Source organism: Triplophysa rosa, linkage group LG4, assembly GCF_024868665.1.
Source record: "Triplophysa rosa linkage group LG4, Trosa_1v2, whole genome shotgun sequence".
Classification (NCBI taxonomy): domain Eukaryota; kingdom Metazoa; phylum Chordata; class Actinopteri; order Cypriniformes; family Nemacheilidae; genus Triplophysa; species Triplophysa rosa.
The window spans coordinates 26,867,063-26,884,045 of record NC_079893.1 but is presented as its reverse complement, the minus strand read 5'-3'; the positions used below and the strand labels follow the sequence as shown (position 1 = coordinate 26,884,045).

At 40.2% G+C, this 16,983-nt stretch overlaps 1 protein-coding gene across 5 annotated transcripts; it reads left to right on the top strand.

The window, feature by feature from the left end:
- Window positions 1–997: 997 nt before the first annotated feature.
- On the top strand, window positions 998–16,830 carry LOC130553141 (probable E3 ubiquitin-protein ligase HERC4). 5 transcript variants are annotated; one of them, XM_057331912.1, is made up of 24 exons: window positions 998–1,432; window positions 7,492–7,606; window positions 7,722–7,798; window positions 7,882–8,103; window positions 8,261–8,352; window positions 8,594–8,724; window positions 8,814–8,941; window positions 9,030–9,100; window positions 9,188–9,288; window positions 9,429–9,488; window positions 10,419–10,524; window positions 10,741–10,936; window positions 11,037–11,200; window positions 11,343–11,417; window positions 11,496–11,576; window positions 11,699–11,767; window positions 13,107–13,265; window positions 13,364–13,504; window positions 13,625–13,788; window positions 13,941–14,004; window positions 14,084–14,142; window positions 15,406–15,589; window positions 15,688–15,787; window positions 15,954–16,830. In XM_057331912.1, the coding sequence occupies exons 1-24, from the start codon at window positions 1,063–1,065 to the stop codon at window positions 16,166–16,168; spliced, it is 3,144 nt and encodes a 1,047-aa protein (XP_057187895.1). In that variant the 5' UTR covers window positions 998–1,062; the 3' UTR covers window positions 16,169–16,830. The 5 variants fall into 5 exon arrangements, with proteins under 5 accessions (XP_057187895.1, XP_057187896.1, XP_057187897.1 ...); XM_057331913.1 differs by lacking the exons at window positions 15,688–15,787; window positions 15,954–16,830 and having other exon boundaries at window positions 14,084–14,185; window positions 15,406–15,583; XM_057331914.1 differs by lacking the exons at window positions 14,084–14,142; window positions 15,688–15,787; window positions 15,954–16,830 and having other exon boundaries at window positions 15,406–15,583.
- The last annotated feature ends 153 nt before the right edge of the window (window positions 16,831–16,983 follow it).

Here is a 16,983-nt window from a genome sequence, read left to right as displayed (position 1 = left end):
TTGTGGGGCTCTGAAGTGACACAGGTCACATGTGGGAGGTAAAGTTTGGACCAATAAGCATTCAGAACAGCAATACAGCTTTTTAAGTTCACTGTTTAGCCTTTATGTAACTTTACAAAAATAGTATGGGGTATTTGATTTTGTGTATTTAGACATCACAAACTTGTGTTAGTGGCATCATCAAAGCGGACCTACTCATTTGGATGTGGGATGCAAGGGCAGCTGGGAAATGGACAAATGATCAACCAGTCTGTGCCATCCCATCGACTGTACACCTGCCAGCAGGTTATTACAAGCCTCCCAATCCCATTATCAATACATAATAAATTAATATTTTTATATTAATGACTATGTTCAGGCAGCTAACCCTAAGTAGCCTACATACAGTATATGGACCCAGAAATTTGTAATGATGAATATACAAAACTCATTGCTGCATGGGGAGAACCATTCCTTTGCCCTCTTCTTCAAGTTAGGCTAGATGATACTTTTAATTCCAAGACTTAAAACTTAAGCAATGTCATTAGTAATGTGTTGTTTTTGTTTTGTATTATTATGTAGGAACTTGAAAATAAATCAGCAAAAAAATAATAATAATTTAAGTAGAGGGATTTTAACATTAGAGGACAGAATAATTGACCGGTAGATGTCTGAACATGATAAGTGAGTTTTAAATTATGCCATTTTTGTGAAGCATTGTGAGTTTATGTATATGTACTGTAGATTACTTGAAAAGATACTCACCCTCATGTCATTCCAAACCTGTATGACTTTCTTCTGCATAACACCAAATACAGTAAATGCACTATATACACAATAATTGCAATATTTATGCAGTTTTCAATACCATAAATATTCGTTTTAGCACATAATTATAGAATGTACTGTTCTATAATGTATTCTATTTTTTATTTGTACTGTATATTGACAAAAACTTAGACATGAGAAATACCTGACCTTGGTGTCAGTTTCAGTTTCGTTTTCCGGTCCACTTTAAGGCAAATAAAAACGCGTCTTCAGCTTTATCATTTTTGTGATTATACATGTTATATATGTTTCTTTATGTTATCCATATTGTACAACGTAAAACAAGTCAATGTGTTTCACGACTTAGGCTACTTTCGTTTTGAGAGAAATCACGAGTTTCGTTTAGGTAAAAAAGCAGCTCCCAGATTTCACGTTCGTTTACCCCAGCAAACCGTGCTGTGTTCATCAGATGTGGCGATGTTGTGTTATTGGGGAGCGAAGGTCCGGGAGGGCTTCGGTTTGATTCAGCCTGACAAAGTAAAACATTTGAATGATGGTATACGCTGTGTGTGTCCAACATCAGAAATTCAGGACATTTCCGTAGGAAGAAACTTTGTGGGATTCATCCGGAATGGGAAAGTTTCGGTCTCAAGATTGTGCGGCGATGACCATGATGGCGAACTAAGTATAATTAACTATATTTCACTTCATTTCATGAATACGAAAGTATATGATGCTAATCTTGATAGCTTGCCTAACGTTACATACAGCAATATGCCTCGTGCAGCTGTGGTTGGATGCTGCCTTCAAGTAGAGTCGGAAATATCGTATTCACGAGTTCCATGCACAAGATCTGGGCTCAAGTTAAAGGGGTCATATGACACGGCTAAAACGAATATTATCGTTGTTTTAGATGTAATGCAATGTGTACACGATTTAAGGTTCAGAAACGCTGTATTTTCCACATACCGTGCATGTTTGTATCTCCTCTTTGCCCCGCCTCTCTGAAACGCGCAGATTTTTTACAAAGCTCATCGCTCTGAAAAGCGAGGTGTGCTATGATTGGCCAGTTAACCAGTGCGTAGTGATTGGTCGAATACTGCAAGCGTTGACGGAAATGTAACGCCTTTTACTAGTGATGGGAAGTTCGGGTCATTTTACTGACTCGGACGTTTGAGTCTCGTTCAGCAAAATGAACGAATCATTTTTCGAGTCATATCGTTCATTTCGTTCATTTTAGCCAAATATAAATAAAATGTTACATGTTACTTTCCTAACACACCTCTTATCTGACAAGTCCTCGGGTTTGACTCGTTCGTTCACGACGTGACAGCTTCGTAAGCTAAACCAATGCAGTCAGAGCCGGAAAGAGAATTTATTAGTTCACCTCTCGAGTCTTCGGGTTTGAGTCGTTCGTTCATCACGTGACAGCTTCGTAAGCTAAACCAATGCAGTCAGAGCCGGAAAGAGAATTGATTAGTTCACCTCTCGAGTCTTCGGGTTTGAGTCGTTCGTTCATCACGTGACAGCCCTGTACGGTTTACCAATGCAGTCAGAGCCGGAAAGAGAATTGATTAGTTCACCTTCCGAGTCTTCGGGTTTGAGTCGTTCGTTCATCACGTGACAGCCCCGTACGCTTAACCAATGCAGTCGGAGCCGGAAAGAGAATTGATTAGTTCACCTCCCGAGTCTTCGGGTTTGAGTCGTTCGTTCATCACCTGACAGCGTCGTAAGCTAAACCAATGCAGTCAGAGCCGGAAAGAGAATTGATTAGTTCACCTCCCGAGTCTTCGGGATTGAGTCGTTCGTTCTTTTGTCACGTGACGTGACAGCTTTGGACAGAGAAATGAGTTAATTGACTAATTCCAGTACAAGACCCATAGAATGTTGCGCATGCGCGACTGAACGAATCACTCCCCGAGACGACTCATTCTTCCCGAGTCACGTTAAAGATTCGTTCAAAATGAACAAATCGTTCAAGAACGACACATCACTACCTCTTACCATATTCGGAACATCATGTTCCCAAGCAATTGTACTGACAGGTGATAAAATGTCATCGGTACTTCCTTATATCAATTCGAGCCCGAATCTGATACGGAAAATGAAGATGATCAAGCCGATACATCAACTTTGCCAGCGCGAGAGCAGGATGTAAAGGATTGGTAAGGTTTTATTAAAAAAAATTATGTTAAATAGTTAAAAACTATAGCTAACTGTTTTACCTTTTATATACGAGGTTATAAAGAATATAAACAAACAACCATATACATCATACAGAGTTTGTTTGAGATAGAAACAAGCATTCGTTTTTAGTTGTCTCATCTTTTGGCAGGGCAAACAAAGAGTCTTTCTTTTCGCAACGAAACACACAGCATCTCCGCGACATGGCTGCGACAGTGACGATACAATGAGATTTACAGGTACGCCCACTTTACTTGCGTTAAGATTTGGGCGGTCTTAGTCAAGTCATGTTATGAAGTGACGTATAACGTACGTTTCAGGCAGGTCTGGGTGAGCATTCGCTTTTAGATAGAATGCATCTTTTGTTTCCGACACTTTATTTTTTTCAATTTTACGTTTCTAATACATGCATGGGCAACTTATAACACACCAAAGACACAGAAAAACATGTATTCGTGCCATATGACCCCTTTAAGACGTTTAAACCTCAGTTGCCAGGCTGTGATTTTATAGGAGGCGTGTTTATTCCCATGTCTCTTGTAATGGGCTAGACTTCAGGGCACATTGTAGATGTATAAAGTTGATGGGCACGAAGTAATTTTTTTATCCTCTGTAATTTGGTTTACTATACTTCCGTGTGATTTTCCGACTCGAACGCGTGACATGATCCTGACAACGAGTACCCCACTCGAAGTTTCCCAGGTGCACTTGAAAGCAGTATTGGCATCGTGCCTATAGACGGATCTTAACAACATAAACAAACGTAACTGCGTATGCACACTTTTGTGACCCCAACTGAACTTCCGGTACACATTTACAAACAATAAGAGTGCCTGTAGATTATTTCTTACAACAATCAAAAGAAACCGAGAAGAATCGTTACTTGGCTAAATTGTCTCTCCAATATTTTTAATTTAGACTGCGATACCAAGCTCAACCGCTAGATGTCAATGTACCATGCGGTTTGTTTAAATGCAACCGAACTATAGGACCCATTCAACAAATTGTTTATTTTTTTAATATTTGTTAAATTGTTACCCCTCTATTAACAACAGTTACAGACCTGTCTCTCTCCTCCCATTTATTGTGAAAACACTTGAAAGGGCAGTTTTCAACCAAGTGTCTTCCAACCTATCCCAGAATAAGCTACTGGATGACAAGCAGTCTGGCTTCAAAACAAACCACTCCACTGAGACTGCACTGCTATCGGTCACAGAAGCACTGCGGCTAGCCAAGGCGGAATCTAAATCCACGGTCCTGATTCTGCTAGACTTATCTGCAGCATTTGACACTGTCAATCACCAGATACTGCTAACAACCCTGTCATCTCTAGGATTCTCAGGCACTCCTCTCCGCTGGTCCATATCCTACCTCTCCGGCAGATCCTTCAGGGTGTCATGGAGAGGCTCGCTGTCCACTGCTCACCACATGATCACTGGGGTCCCTCAGGGATCGGTGCTTGGACCGCTCCTTTTCTCCATCTACACGGCATTCTTGGGGCCCATCATACAGGCACACGGCTTCTCCTATCACTGTTATGCTGACGACACCCAGATTTACATCTCATGTCACCCAGACGATATCACTGTAGCAGCTCGCATTACAGCCTGCCTTGAAGACATCTCCGCTTAGATGAAAGAGCATCACCTCAAGCTGAACCCTGCTAAGACAGAACTACTCGTATTCCCGGCACACCCCATGGTGCAACACGATCTCACCATCCAACTTAGCAATACCACAATCACTCCTTCCAAAACAGCCAGGAACCTCAGAGTCATATTTGATGAACAGCTGTCCTTCAATGATCACATTGCAAAGACAACGCGGTCATGCCGATATGCCTTATTTAACATTAGAAAGGTTAGACCCTATCTCACTGAGCATGCGGCACAACTCCTTGCCCAGGCCCTGGTATTCTCAAGGTTGGACTACTGCAATGCTCTCCTTGCTGGTCTTCCTGCAAAGGCTATCAAACCACCCCAGCTGGTTCAGAACGCAGCAGCACGCCTCGTCTTCCAACAGCCCAAAAGGGCTCATGTGACACCCCTTTTCATCTCTCTCCACTGGCTACCCTTTGAAGCCCGTATCAGATTCAAGTCACTAATGCTTGCCTACAGGACTATCACTGGATCTGCACCGGCATACTTTCACACCCTCCTACACTCCTACACCCCATCAAGAACCCTGCGTTCAGCAAACGAGTGGCGTCTTGTATTGCCTTCTCAAAAGGGCAGTAAATCACTTTCCCGCTTATTCTGCTTCACAACTCCTTCCTGGTGGAACATTCTTCCTAACTCAGTCCGATCAACCACATCTCTCACAACATTCGAAAAACTACTTAAAACACATCTCTTCTGTGAATACTTGACAGACAAATGAGAAAAAAAAACACTAACCCTCTCTCTTTCTCTCAACAGGTATTGTTCTGTCTTTTGTTGAAACTAGTAACTTGGTATTAGCACCTATTGTATTATTGCTCCTGTATGACATATCGCTTTATTGCTCCCTGAACTCGCTTTGGATAAAAGCGTCTGCTAAATGTAAAGGCAATTAGGCTAATTGCAATTAATAATTACGTGCAACAAAACAGGGCAAAAATGTTTTGTTCCCATTTTTAATTGATTGATCATAAGAAATGATGATATAAATCAATTATATTTTTACCATTTAACTATAGAAAATGTCCCCGGTCACCTTATCTAATGCTGAACACCAAAGATATTTTGGCAAGGTTTCATGAAATAAAAACATACAATAAAATGTACTAGTATTGAGCAAATAAATTTAAAGGAGCAATGAATTAAGACATTACTTTTAACCCGTGTTTTTGTTATATAAGAGGGAATCGTATTGAAGCAAACATCCTGTAATTGTCAGAACTGAAAACGCCCTTGTTACTGAAATTGCAACTGTTATTGACACCAGGCCCAGCGAACGCCAGGTCCTGGAATGAACCTATCATTGATAGGTTGAACACCGCCTCCACAGAAGGATATCAACAACTACTTCTCTAGCCCCGCCCACTGGTTCGTGCATGACAGTACTGAAGTAACACAAGTTGCGCGGAACCAGATAGAGCGAGCAAGCAATAAACATGCCGTTAAAGATCGCAAAATATTATATTGTGCAGTCAGTGCCTGGTTGTGGAAGAACACAGACGCTGCATAACCTTCCTTCGTATTCCGACATTAGTAATGCGTGGTTGAAGTTTAATTTTAAAGACGTTCCAGCTCACGTGGGTAAAACATTACCTCAGATTCCTTTGTGAACAAGGCACAGGTCGACGCTGGATTTGCGGAGAGACTAAAATTAAAAAACAGTGCTGTGCCGTCAATATTGGATCCGATAGGAATGGCACAGCAATCTTATGTGAGTACAACATTTTTGTACTATGTGTCACTATTGCTTTGTTAGAGATCGCTTAATATGCCCTGAGCACTATTCGCACGGGATTAGTATTACCTGGGGACCTCTAGTCATTTGTAATAATTGCAGAGGTTGTCTGTGATCTTAATCCCGTGTGAATCGGCCAAGTCTGTAATTTGTAAAGTAAAATTCCCCCACAAATTACCTACCATATTTTGATGAACACCGAGGTCCTGTAATAATATTAGTCCCGTGCAAATTGGTATCTCTGTGATTTGGCTGGCTCATATATAATTTTTCAAGGTTTTATCCACCGTTTGCAAATAATAGAGGCTGTTTTGAAGTGTTTTGGTATTATTTCGGGTGCTGGTTCATATCCATAAGTTACCGAGAGTCTCCCGTTTGTTTATTTATCATGGAAACGCTCGTAACATTTGAGACCCGCGATCGCGGTGATCTTCTGTCCGGTTCGCGATCACGGGTCTCAAATGCTGACAGGTTGGGATATCATCAAACACCTTGCTATCACATCCGGGAAATAAATCAGTAAATTTGAGTAAAATCACAAGCTTCATTTATCCTGTACGAATGTGCCACATGAAATACAGATGTGGGGAGGTAATTTATAAATCACACGAGGTCCCCAGATAATACTAATCCCGTGCGAATAGGGCGAATGTGTAACCTAACGTTACGTCTCTAACCAAATTCACAGAAGGCTCCAACTAAGTTTACTACGCAAACTGCTATCCAATCACGGCAGTGGGCGTTTACTTCCACGTCTTCAATGCGGCACGCCCATAAAAACCGATCGTTTGTCGAGCTAGCCTCAAAACCCGGGTAGAAAATAGCCTATTACTTATTGTTTTTGATGTTTGTGAATGTAAAAACAATGCGAACGTCATAAGTAGACCTCATACAACAGTATAAAACAATAAACAAGCCCAGTCCATGACACCTTTAAATGTAGTTTCTCAGAAGCAAAATGGTTGCTAAGCAACACAGACACAGCAACACAAACAGTGGCAAAGTATGTTATGAGGACACAGTAGGTTCTAGAATAATTTACATCGCATTTGAACACGTTTGACTGTTATTATCATAATGAATCAACTATATTAATAATTTAGCTAATTTAGAAGTTCTTAATGCTCTCACAATCAAATGCCTTATACAATTATATTCCAATTACAGAACAACTAGAGACGGAGAATCAGGAAATCACATTGATTGTCTGTGGTGGGGATGATCCATTTCTACTTGCTCATGGAGGGAAAGTTATTATTATGGATGAATCCACTAACTGTCGGTATGTCATTACTGTACCATCACTGACAACAGTGATCGATCGATCTATCTAAACTAAAACAAACAAAAATAAATATTAATGCAGAATCATTAGAGGTGTTGTTTTGTTTCTGCAGACCTCTCAAAGACCTGGCCAACAGACATGTGATTCAGATCACAAGTGGAGACCAGCATTCAATGGCACTGACACAGGGTACTCACAGCTATTCCAGCAACACCATTTCAAAAATGAAGTGTGTAAATGTACCTTTTAAAAGTGTATTCTTGTCCTCTCAGAAGGTCAGGTGTTTGTCTGGGGTGAGAACTCTCATGGTCAGCTGGGTCTGGGTGAAGGTGGATCTGGATCTCAGACTCCTCAACACGTTCAGTGTCTGGATGGGGTTCCACTGGCTCAGATCAGCGCTGGAGGAGATCACAGCTTTGTGTTGTCTCTCTCTGGTGTTGTGTTCGGTTGGGGGAAGAACTCTTCTGGACAGCTGGGCCTGGGAGACACCACAGGTATGTCACTGAAAAAGATTCAAAATGTATTGTGTTCATAAGTTCATCACATCTCATCGTCACACTGCACTGTGGTACCTTTCAGACAAGTATGACATTTTGTATATCAGAGTATGAATGTGCAGTAATTAAAAGTTGATGTGTTATGTGATTACAGACAGGCATGTGCCCACAGTTGTAAAAAGCCTGAATGGAAAAAAAACTCAGTTCATCTCGTGCGGAGGAGAACACACTGCAACTCTGTCAAAGGTATTTTACAGCCTTTTATTGTATAGATCACATTTTCATGTGAATTATAACCATATTGTATGTGCAATCAACTTAGTGTCTGCTGAAAGAATACATGTAAATGTAAAACTTGGTCCAGCTTTACTGAAGACACTTTACTGAGGATGTATTGTGTTACATTTTTATAGTTAAGAACCAATATTTGGAATAGAACTCAAGTTAACAAAGGGTTAATATAGTAAAAATGTGATTGCATTTTTAGGGAGGCACTGTTTTCACATTTGGATCCGGTGTATTTGGTCAACTTGGGCACAACTCATTTAAAGATGAATATCTTCCAGGAGTGGTTGCTGAACTTTGGGGCTCTGAAGTGTCACAGGTCACATGTGGGAGGTGCAATGTTTTGTATATACACTGTAAATGTAAATTTAAAAATGGTTTGATTTCAACATAGTAGTTCTGCTTATTTTTATTGTATTAAGACATCACACACTTGTGTTAGTGGCACCATCAAAGCGGATCTACTCATTTGGATGTGGGATGCAAGGGCAGCTGGGAAATGGAAAAATGACCAACCAGTCTGTGCCATCACCCGTACACCTGCCAGCTGGTAATTACAAACCTACACTTATCTATAAATATTTGTATATTAATGACAATGTTCTGACCTCTAGCCTTTACTAAATATCCAATTCCAGAGTTTAATGATGAATTTGTGTTTGGAAAACTCATTGTTGGTGAGCACCATTCCTTTGCCCTGTTTTTCAAGGTAGGCCAGACAGGTCTCATTCCAAAATTGGACTTTAATAATTTATGCACTGTCATTAGTATGATGTTACTTTTTTGTATTGTGTAGCAACTTGGACATGTACCACCAAAACCTGAGTCCAATCCAAACAGAGGGATTTTAACATTGGATGACAGAATGATTGACCAGTGGGTGTCTGAATGTGATAAGTGAGTTTAAAATGATTATGGCATTGTGAGTTTATGTACAGTATTTGTATATCAGTCCACATAGTGGTCTAATATTGTAGTTATGTTATAGGGTATTTATGTAAGAATACAATAAAAGCATTGTTCTGTGTTTTTTTTAGCAAAATAAACCAAGTGTTTTCATCTGCTGCCTGTTTGAATGGAAGTTTTCTCAAAACAAGGTAAATCAGAGCCTGGTAGATGTGTATGTGTTAATCATTTTCTTTAACGGGGTCATATGGCGCAAATACGTGTTTTTATGTGTCTTTCGTGTGTTATTAGTTGCCCATGCATGTATTAGACACGTAAAATTGCAAAAATTAAAGTGGCGGAACAAAAGATGCATTCTATCTAAAAGCGAATGCTCACCCAGACCTGCCTGAAACGCCTCGTGTAACCACACCCCCACAAATCTACGTCAGTTCGTGGTATGATTTGACTAAGACCACCCAAATGTATAAGCAAGTAGGGTGGGCGTACCTGTACAATTGCTTTGGAACCTGATGTTCCAAATACGGTAAGAGGTGTTACATTTCTGTCACACTGGGAAAGAAACGCCCTAAAAACAGGTATAGTCCAAGTCAGATAGATAATCCAAATCACACGAATACAACAACAGTAGCCGACAATGGTGAAAACATGAGGGGAACCTTAAATAGACAGACAAATGATGTGCAGGTGTAGTATAATCAAACAATGGCAGGAAGTGCTAGGGATTCTGGGAAGTGAAGTCCGTGATCAAAAGTCCGGTGAAAGAGAGCAGACGAGACGATGAGGAAGCGCTGATGCAGGGGGCGTGGCCGGCGGCGAGGCAGAGGTTGTTACAATGCTTGCAGTATTCGATCAATCACTACGCACTGGTTAACTGGACAATCATAGCACACCTCGCTTTTCAGAGCGATGAGCTTTGTAAAAAATCGGCGCGTTTTAGAGAGGCGGGGCAAAGAGGAGATACAAACATGCACGGTGTGTGCAAAATACAGCATTTTTGAACCTTAAATCGTGTACACACATTGTAATACATCTAAAAAGAAGGATAATATTTGTTTTAGCCGTGTCATATGACCCCTTTAATGAATGTAATTTTTTCTCATTGTTTCTCGTCTTTGTAGTTGTGATGAACATTATCAGACTTCTGCAGATGTCTGTGGTTTGGATTTTGATCTGGTTAAGAAATCGTTTGCAAAATTATCAGAGAACAAAACGGTGATGTCAAAGGTAATGATAAATCCAATCTTCCGTTTCTTACAGGTATTACAATAAACTCATATTCACTCACATATAGTATTATATAATAAATATAAAAAATCATTGTCCTTGTAAAACATAATTGTCTTCCTGAAGATTCCGTGAGATGAGTTTAATTCATTTTCCACGGGAATCAAAGAAGAGTTTAAGCAGTGTTACACTGCATATATTTATTTAATTTCGCAGGTTGTGAAGACGGTTCGGGATAAACTGTTTCCCTCTCTTAACCCTAAAGAGGGTTTCACTAGCGTGGAAGCTCTGAGAGTTTATCTTCTCCTCCCTGAGCTCATCAGAGTCTGCCAGGAACAACAAAGAGTCCATCTCCTTGAAGCACTCACCTCCAAAATTCTTCAGCTCAAACCTGACGCTCTTGAAGTGTTGGGTACAGTTATAACGTTGTTGTTCATCCTTTGTGTTACTTTTGATTCGTTGATTTGGTGTTATTTGTCTTCTGTTTGATATGTTATGCATATATTTTTTAGAAAATTACTGGTCTAAACTGCCTGAAGATTGTCTCAAAGACTTGGTGAAGTTATTTCGCAATACATCGGCTGTGTTGATTGGCGAAATTTCATCTGGTGAAATGATTTGTGATGAGAGGATACATCTGAAGAAACTTATGCAAGTCCTTCAGATGATCTATAAGGTGCCTTTGTTACACATCACAACATTAAATCTGCAATCGTGACACTTAACAAAGGAATAGTTCACCCAAAAATGTAATGTTGGAGCAACAGGTTGAGGGAATTCTGAACCTGAATTATGCTTTTCATGTCTTTGTTGTGAAGGTCTGCTGCAGGACCCACAATGACATGACAAGCAGAGATTTCATTATTCACAAGGTCAACGATCTTCTAGATATTGTAAGAACCAAAACAATAATCAATTCCATCTTACAATCTTAAAGAAAAACTAAAGAAAACCTTTTATGTTTTATCTAGCTGCAAGCCACCCTGGTAGATGCTGAGTCGTGGTTACTCGGTGATTTTGATGAAATGCTTGAGCGGAAAGATCACTTTGTTGTAGGTATCACAGACTTGTGACAATGAACATCATCAATATGGACAACAAGATTCTTTTGATATTTTTTCTCTATGTTCAAGACGATTATAAGCTTTCTTAAGTGAGTGATTTTTTGTTTCAGAAAACTATTGAAATGTTGGTCAGTTTCCCTTTTGTGGCTGAAACTGTATCTAAATGGAGAATTTTTAAAGTAAGTAAGAGTCTTACTGGCGATATACACTCACCTAAAGGATTATTAGGAACACCTGTTCAATTTCTCATTAATGCAATTATCTAATCAACCAATCACATGGCAGTTGCTTCAATGCATTTAGGGGTGTGGTCCTGGTCAAGACAATCTCCTGAACTCCAAACTGAATGTCAGAATGGGAAAGAAAGGTGATTTAAGCAATTTTGAGCGTGGCATGGTTGTTGGTGCCAGACGGGCCGGTCTGAGTATTTCACAATCTGCTCAGTTACTGGGATTTTCACGCACAACCATTTCTAGGGTTTACAAAGAATGGTGTGAAAAGGGAAAAACATCCAGTATGCGGCAGTCCTGTGGGCGAAAATGCCTTGTTGATGCTAGAGGTCAGAGGAGAATGGGCCGACTGATTCAAGCTGATAGAAGAGCAACTTTGACTGAAATAACCACTCGTTACAACCGAGGTATGCAGCAAAGCATTTGTGAAGCCACAACACGCACAACCTTGAGGCAGATGGGCTACAACAGCAGAAGACCCCACCGGGTACCACTCATCTCCACTACAAATAGGAAAAAGAGGCTACAATTTGCACGAGCTCACCAAAATTGGACAGTTGAAGACTGGAAAAATGTTGCCTGGTCTGATGAGTCTCGATTTCTGTTGAGACATTCAAATGGTAGAGTCAGAATTTGGCGTAAACAGAATGAGAACATGGATCCATCATGCCTTGTTACCACTGTGCAGGCTGGTGGTGGTGGTGTAATGGTGTGGGGGATGTTTTCTTGGCACACTTTAGGCCCCTTAGTGCCAATTGGGCATCGTTTAAATGCCACGGCCTACCTGAGCATTGTTTCTGACCATGTCCATCCCTTTATGACCACCATGTACCCATCCTCTAATGGCTACTTCCAGCAGGATAATGCACCATGTCACAAAGCTCGAATCATTTCAAATTGGTTTCTTGAACATGACAATGAGTTCACTGTACTAGAATGGCCCCCACAGTCACCAGATCTCAACCCGATAGAACATCTTTGGGATGTGGTGGAACGGGAGCTTCGTGCCCTGGATGTGCATCCCACAAATCTCCATCAACTGCAAGATGCTATCCTATCAATATGGGCCAACATTTCTAAAGAATGCTTTCAGCACCTTGTTGAATCAATGCCACGTAGAATTAAGGCAGTTCTGAAGGCGAAAGGGGGTCAAACACCGTATTAGTATGGTGTTCCTAATAATCCTTTAGGTGAGTGTATGGTCACCTTAAACGTGCTGTCCTATTAAAAATGTAACAATTAACCAAAAACAATTTTACCGCATTTTTAACACAAACCGATTTCTCAGTTCTTACAGGACCCAGTCAGCAAGAAGTCAATTCCAGACCCACATGACTTCATGTTGTTTTGGACTGGCAGCACTTTGCACATAAACAGGAATTCAATATTGAAGGACACACTTCAGTATCTCAGACAAGGCAACCACTCATTTCAGCATCTGTTGAAGGTAGTCTTACAGAAAGAGCAGCAAAGGGTCTGAGAAATGGACCATATTCAGTATGGCATTTTCTTGTTGGTCATTTTAAAACAATGTCTCTTGCCCAGGTGAAGTTTGTTGGTGAGGATGGGATAGACGAAGGGGCTCTTTCTGCCGAGTTCTTCTCCTTGCTTTCACAATCTTTTCTTACATGGAAGAAAAAGCCGCTGAAAGTTTGTGAGAATTCACTGGTGTGGTTCAATGCTGAGGTATCTGTCACAAAATGCATCAGACACTTATAAAGAAGACTTCTGGGACACTTTTGACTTTTTTATTAAATCACTTTTTAATTTGCAACACAATTTTGCATGTCATCGTTTGCATTTCAGTATACACACAATGAAGATTTTTACTATCTTGGCGTTGTCTGTGGAATGGCGCTGTTTAACCACTTTTACATGAGCATTGAATTCCCACTGGCGTTGTTCAAGAAACTACTGGACCAGAGCGTCACTCTGAATGATCTAGAGGAAATGTCCCCTGTGGAGGCCAGGTAATCATGCACTATACAGTATAACTCCGAATTCACTACTGTCGCTGACCACTTTTGAATAATCATCTTTCATTACAAAAAGGATTTCAAACGCCTTTCAAAGCAGGTTTATCTGTGAATTTTTATTCATTTAATTTCACATCCCAAATCAGAGGTTTGAAGGATCTTCTTGAGGAGGGAGAGGAAGTGGTGGAGGTGCTTTTCCAGAATTTTACGGTAATTCTATGTTTCACTCTTTCGTGTAGAGGAGCTGAGGACTGGATGAATATGTTAATAACATTTTTATTTCTTTCAGTTCAAAGGGCAAGAGCTCATTCCAAATGGAGCTCAGATTCCAGTAACCACAATTAATCGGTACGCTAGGAATGATGACGTCACTGACCACGTTTACATGAACGTCAGTAATCGAATTATTTGCCTTATTCTGAGTAAGCTAATATTACGATTAAGGTGTTTAAATGAGTTGCTTTAGGAATATTCCTTTCATGTTCCCGTTTTACATGTTACACTACATAGTTCGATTAATGGCATACGTCATTACGTCCCTAAGCGTCGACGTTCCCTCCAAAATTTCATGTATCAACAAACAGTTCGTCTTCGCCATGGTGCCACATACAGTTTTTGGTGTTTTGTTTATTTTCTAGAATTGTTGGCATCTTTCTTGTTTCCCATTCGGACCAAAAATGTGCTTTCTTCATTGAAGCCATGTTGTTTGCCGTAAAACGAAACGGGTGTCCACTGCCGTGCGTGTAACCTGTCGCAAAGTGCCGTGAAAGTTCCTACGTGCCGGTAATAGTGCGATTAAGGTGTGTACATGTCTACACCGCACTTCCATAATGCAACTAAAATAGGAGTACTCCACCCGTCTTAATTCGATTTGTGTTTACTGCGATTAGACGGATTAAGCTAATCAAAAAGCTCTGTTTACATGGTCCATTCTTAAGTATACAAACGAGTATTGTCTTAATCGTGTTAATATCGGATTTAGACATATGCCCGGTTAACCGAAAATATATATCACGTGATTTATGCACAATTTGTGAGTGAAGTGCGGTAAAATGCTGCTGCATCCGAAAGCCAGGGGGCGCTCTCGTGCAGAAACTCCAAATACGCACTGCAGAAGAAGACCATAGCACACGTAGTAGTAGGAAATGCCTAAGGACATGTTTTTTTATCACCGATACTCAAGCCTCCTCAGGTATTTTTATGATAATAAAGTATATTTATAATGATCATGTTTGACGGGTGTTGCTTTTTCAAATGCACGTTATAAGCGACTCAAACTCGCACTGCTTTTAGATCGAGCAGCATTTCCTACTGTTCCCAGAGCCGTGCTTCACTGGCAAGCTATGCATCAATAAAATAAACGATACCTTGCATTATCGCAGCCAGCTCGGTTTCAGCAGGATTTGGTGGTAACCGCGGTTAACCGGGCACATGTCGATTATTGTTGTCCGTGTAAACGTGGTCATTGTCTTAGCATCTGTGTGCAGTACATAAGAAACCATACGATTTAAAGAGATGCCGCAGATAAATAAAGAATAAAAAAGAGTTTTATCTGGGCTATAGATGCCACAGGTGTCAGCACTGCTGAATGTTTTTTTTATCTCTATGCAGACAGAAGTATGTGGATTTGTATGTGGACTTCATTTTCAACAAGTCAGTGAAGAACCAGTTTGAGCCGTTCTCTGCGGGTTTCTCTGAAGGCTGTCCGGTCAAAGCCTGGAAAATGTTTCACCCCGAAGAACTCAGAGAAGTTTTCAATGGTTCTCCTGAGTATGAGTGGGAAGACCTTCAGAAGGTATATGAAGATCAAAGTAAAAGAAAGTGCAGGTTTAAAACAAGTGTGTCAGGTTTGACATATGTTTAGTGTACTAAATCTTTTTGCTTCATATTTAGTGTGCTACATATGAACACTGTTCTCCCTCTGATGAGCTGATCAAGAATTTCTGGACCGTTTTCGTTGAGTTGTCTGAAAAAAACAAAAAGAAATTTCTGAGTAAGTTACATCTTGGTGTCTGAAAGAACGTTTGTATTCAGAATGACACGCACAATGAAAAACAAAAGAATTTGCAAATAATGTTTTTTTTGTGCATCTGACCTGTGCCTTTATAAATGTTTGTATTATTGGCATATATCCTCATACACTATGCATTTTTGCTCAGTTTTCATGTATGGAACGGGCCGTGTACCTGCTGGAGGTCTCTCAAAGCTGAAACTGAAGATTGTGCAGATGAACAATCCTGATTCAGATGATCTTTTACCAGTAGCCCAGACATGCTTTGGCATATTATATCTTCCCAAATACAGTGACATCGACACACTCCGTCACAAACTAATACATGCTATCAGCTTTTGTGAGGTTTTTGGACGGGCATGAATTTTCCTCTTAGTCAGCAATGTTAAAATAAGCTCACCCCAGAATGTACATTGTCCATTGTATGTTTGAGCATTGCAGTGTCATGGACAGGATCATGACAGTCCCATGTCTTGTGTTTGGAAGCACATGGCCATTGTTTGATTCTTTGTGCCATGTGCTCCCGTCTTAGCCCCGCCCCTTGTTTCCATATTCATTATCAGTTCACACCCTTCACCTGTTGCCCTGGTTATGACTCTTTTGTTCCTCTCTTATTTAATGCCGTTGTGTTTGCTGTCCTGTGCTGGACCGCTTGTCTTCATCCCTGTCTTGTCCTGTTGCCCTTGGTCTGTTTTTAAGTTAAGTTTTATTTTGTTAAAGTATTTTGTTGATGTTTTTCCCTTGAGGGATTTTGAGTCATCTTCTGTCTTCATGTTAAAGTGTTTTTGCTGAGAGCTGTCTGCATTTGGGTTCTGTTTCATGACATGCAGACTATCATGAACTGGGTACTTTAAATATATATGTTTTGTGCTAAATGTATGTGCAATATAATTACATAGGGTAACTGTACCGTAGGGTAAAGAGCAAATTAGCCTATACATGATATACTCGTTTATTTATTTTTAATGTCTTTATATGTGTATTGACAATAAGTACACACAAATAAAATGTAATTCTCACATGAGAATGACACTTGTTTCTACCTTGATGTGTTTCGGTTTCATGTTCCGTTTCACTTTAAAGCGTCATCTGCATCATTTGTCTGATATTATAGTCTGCGTGTTTTTGTTCATTTATATTGTCCTCACATCATTATAACAACATGAAACATCTTAAAT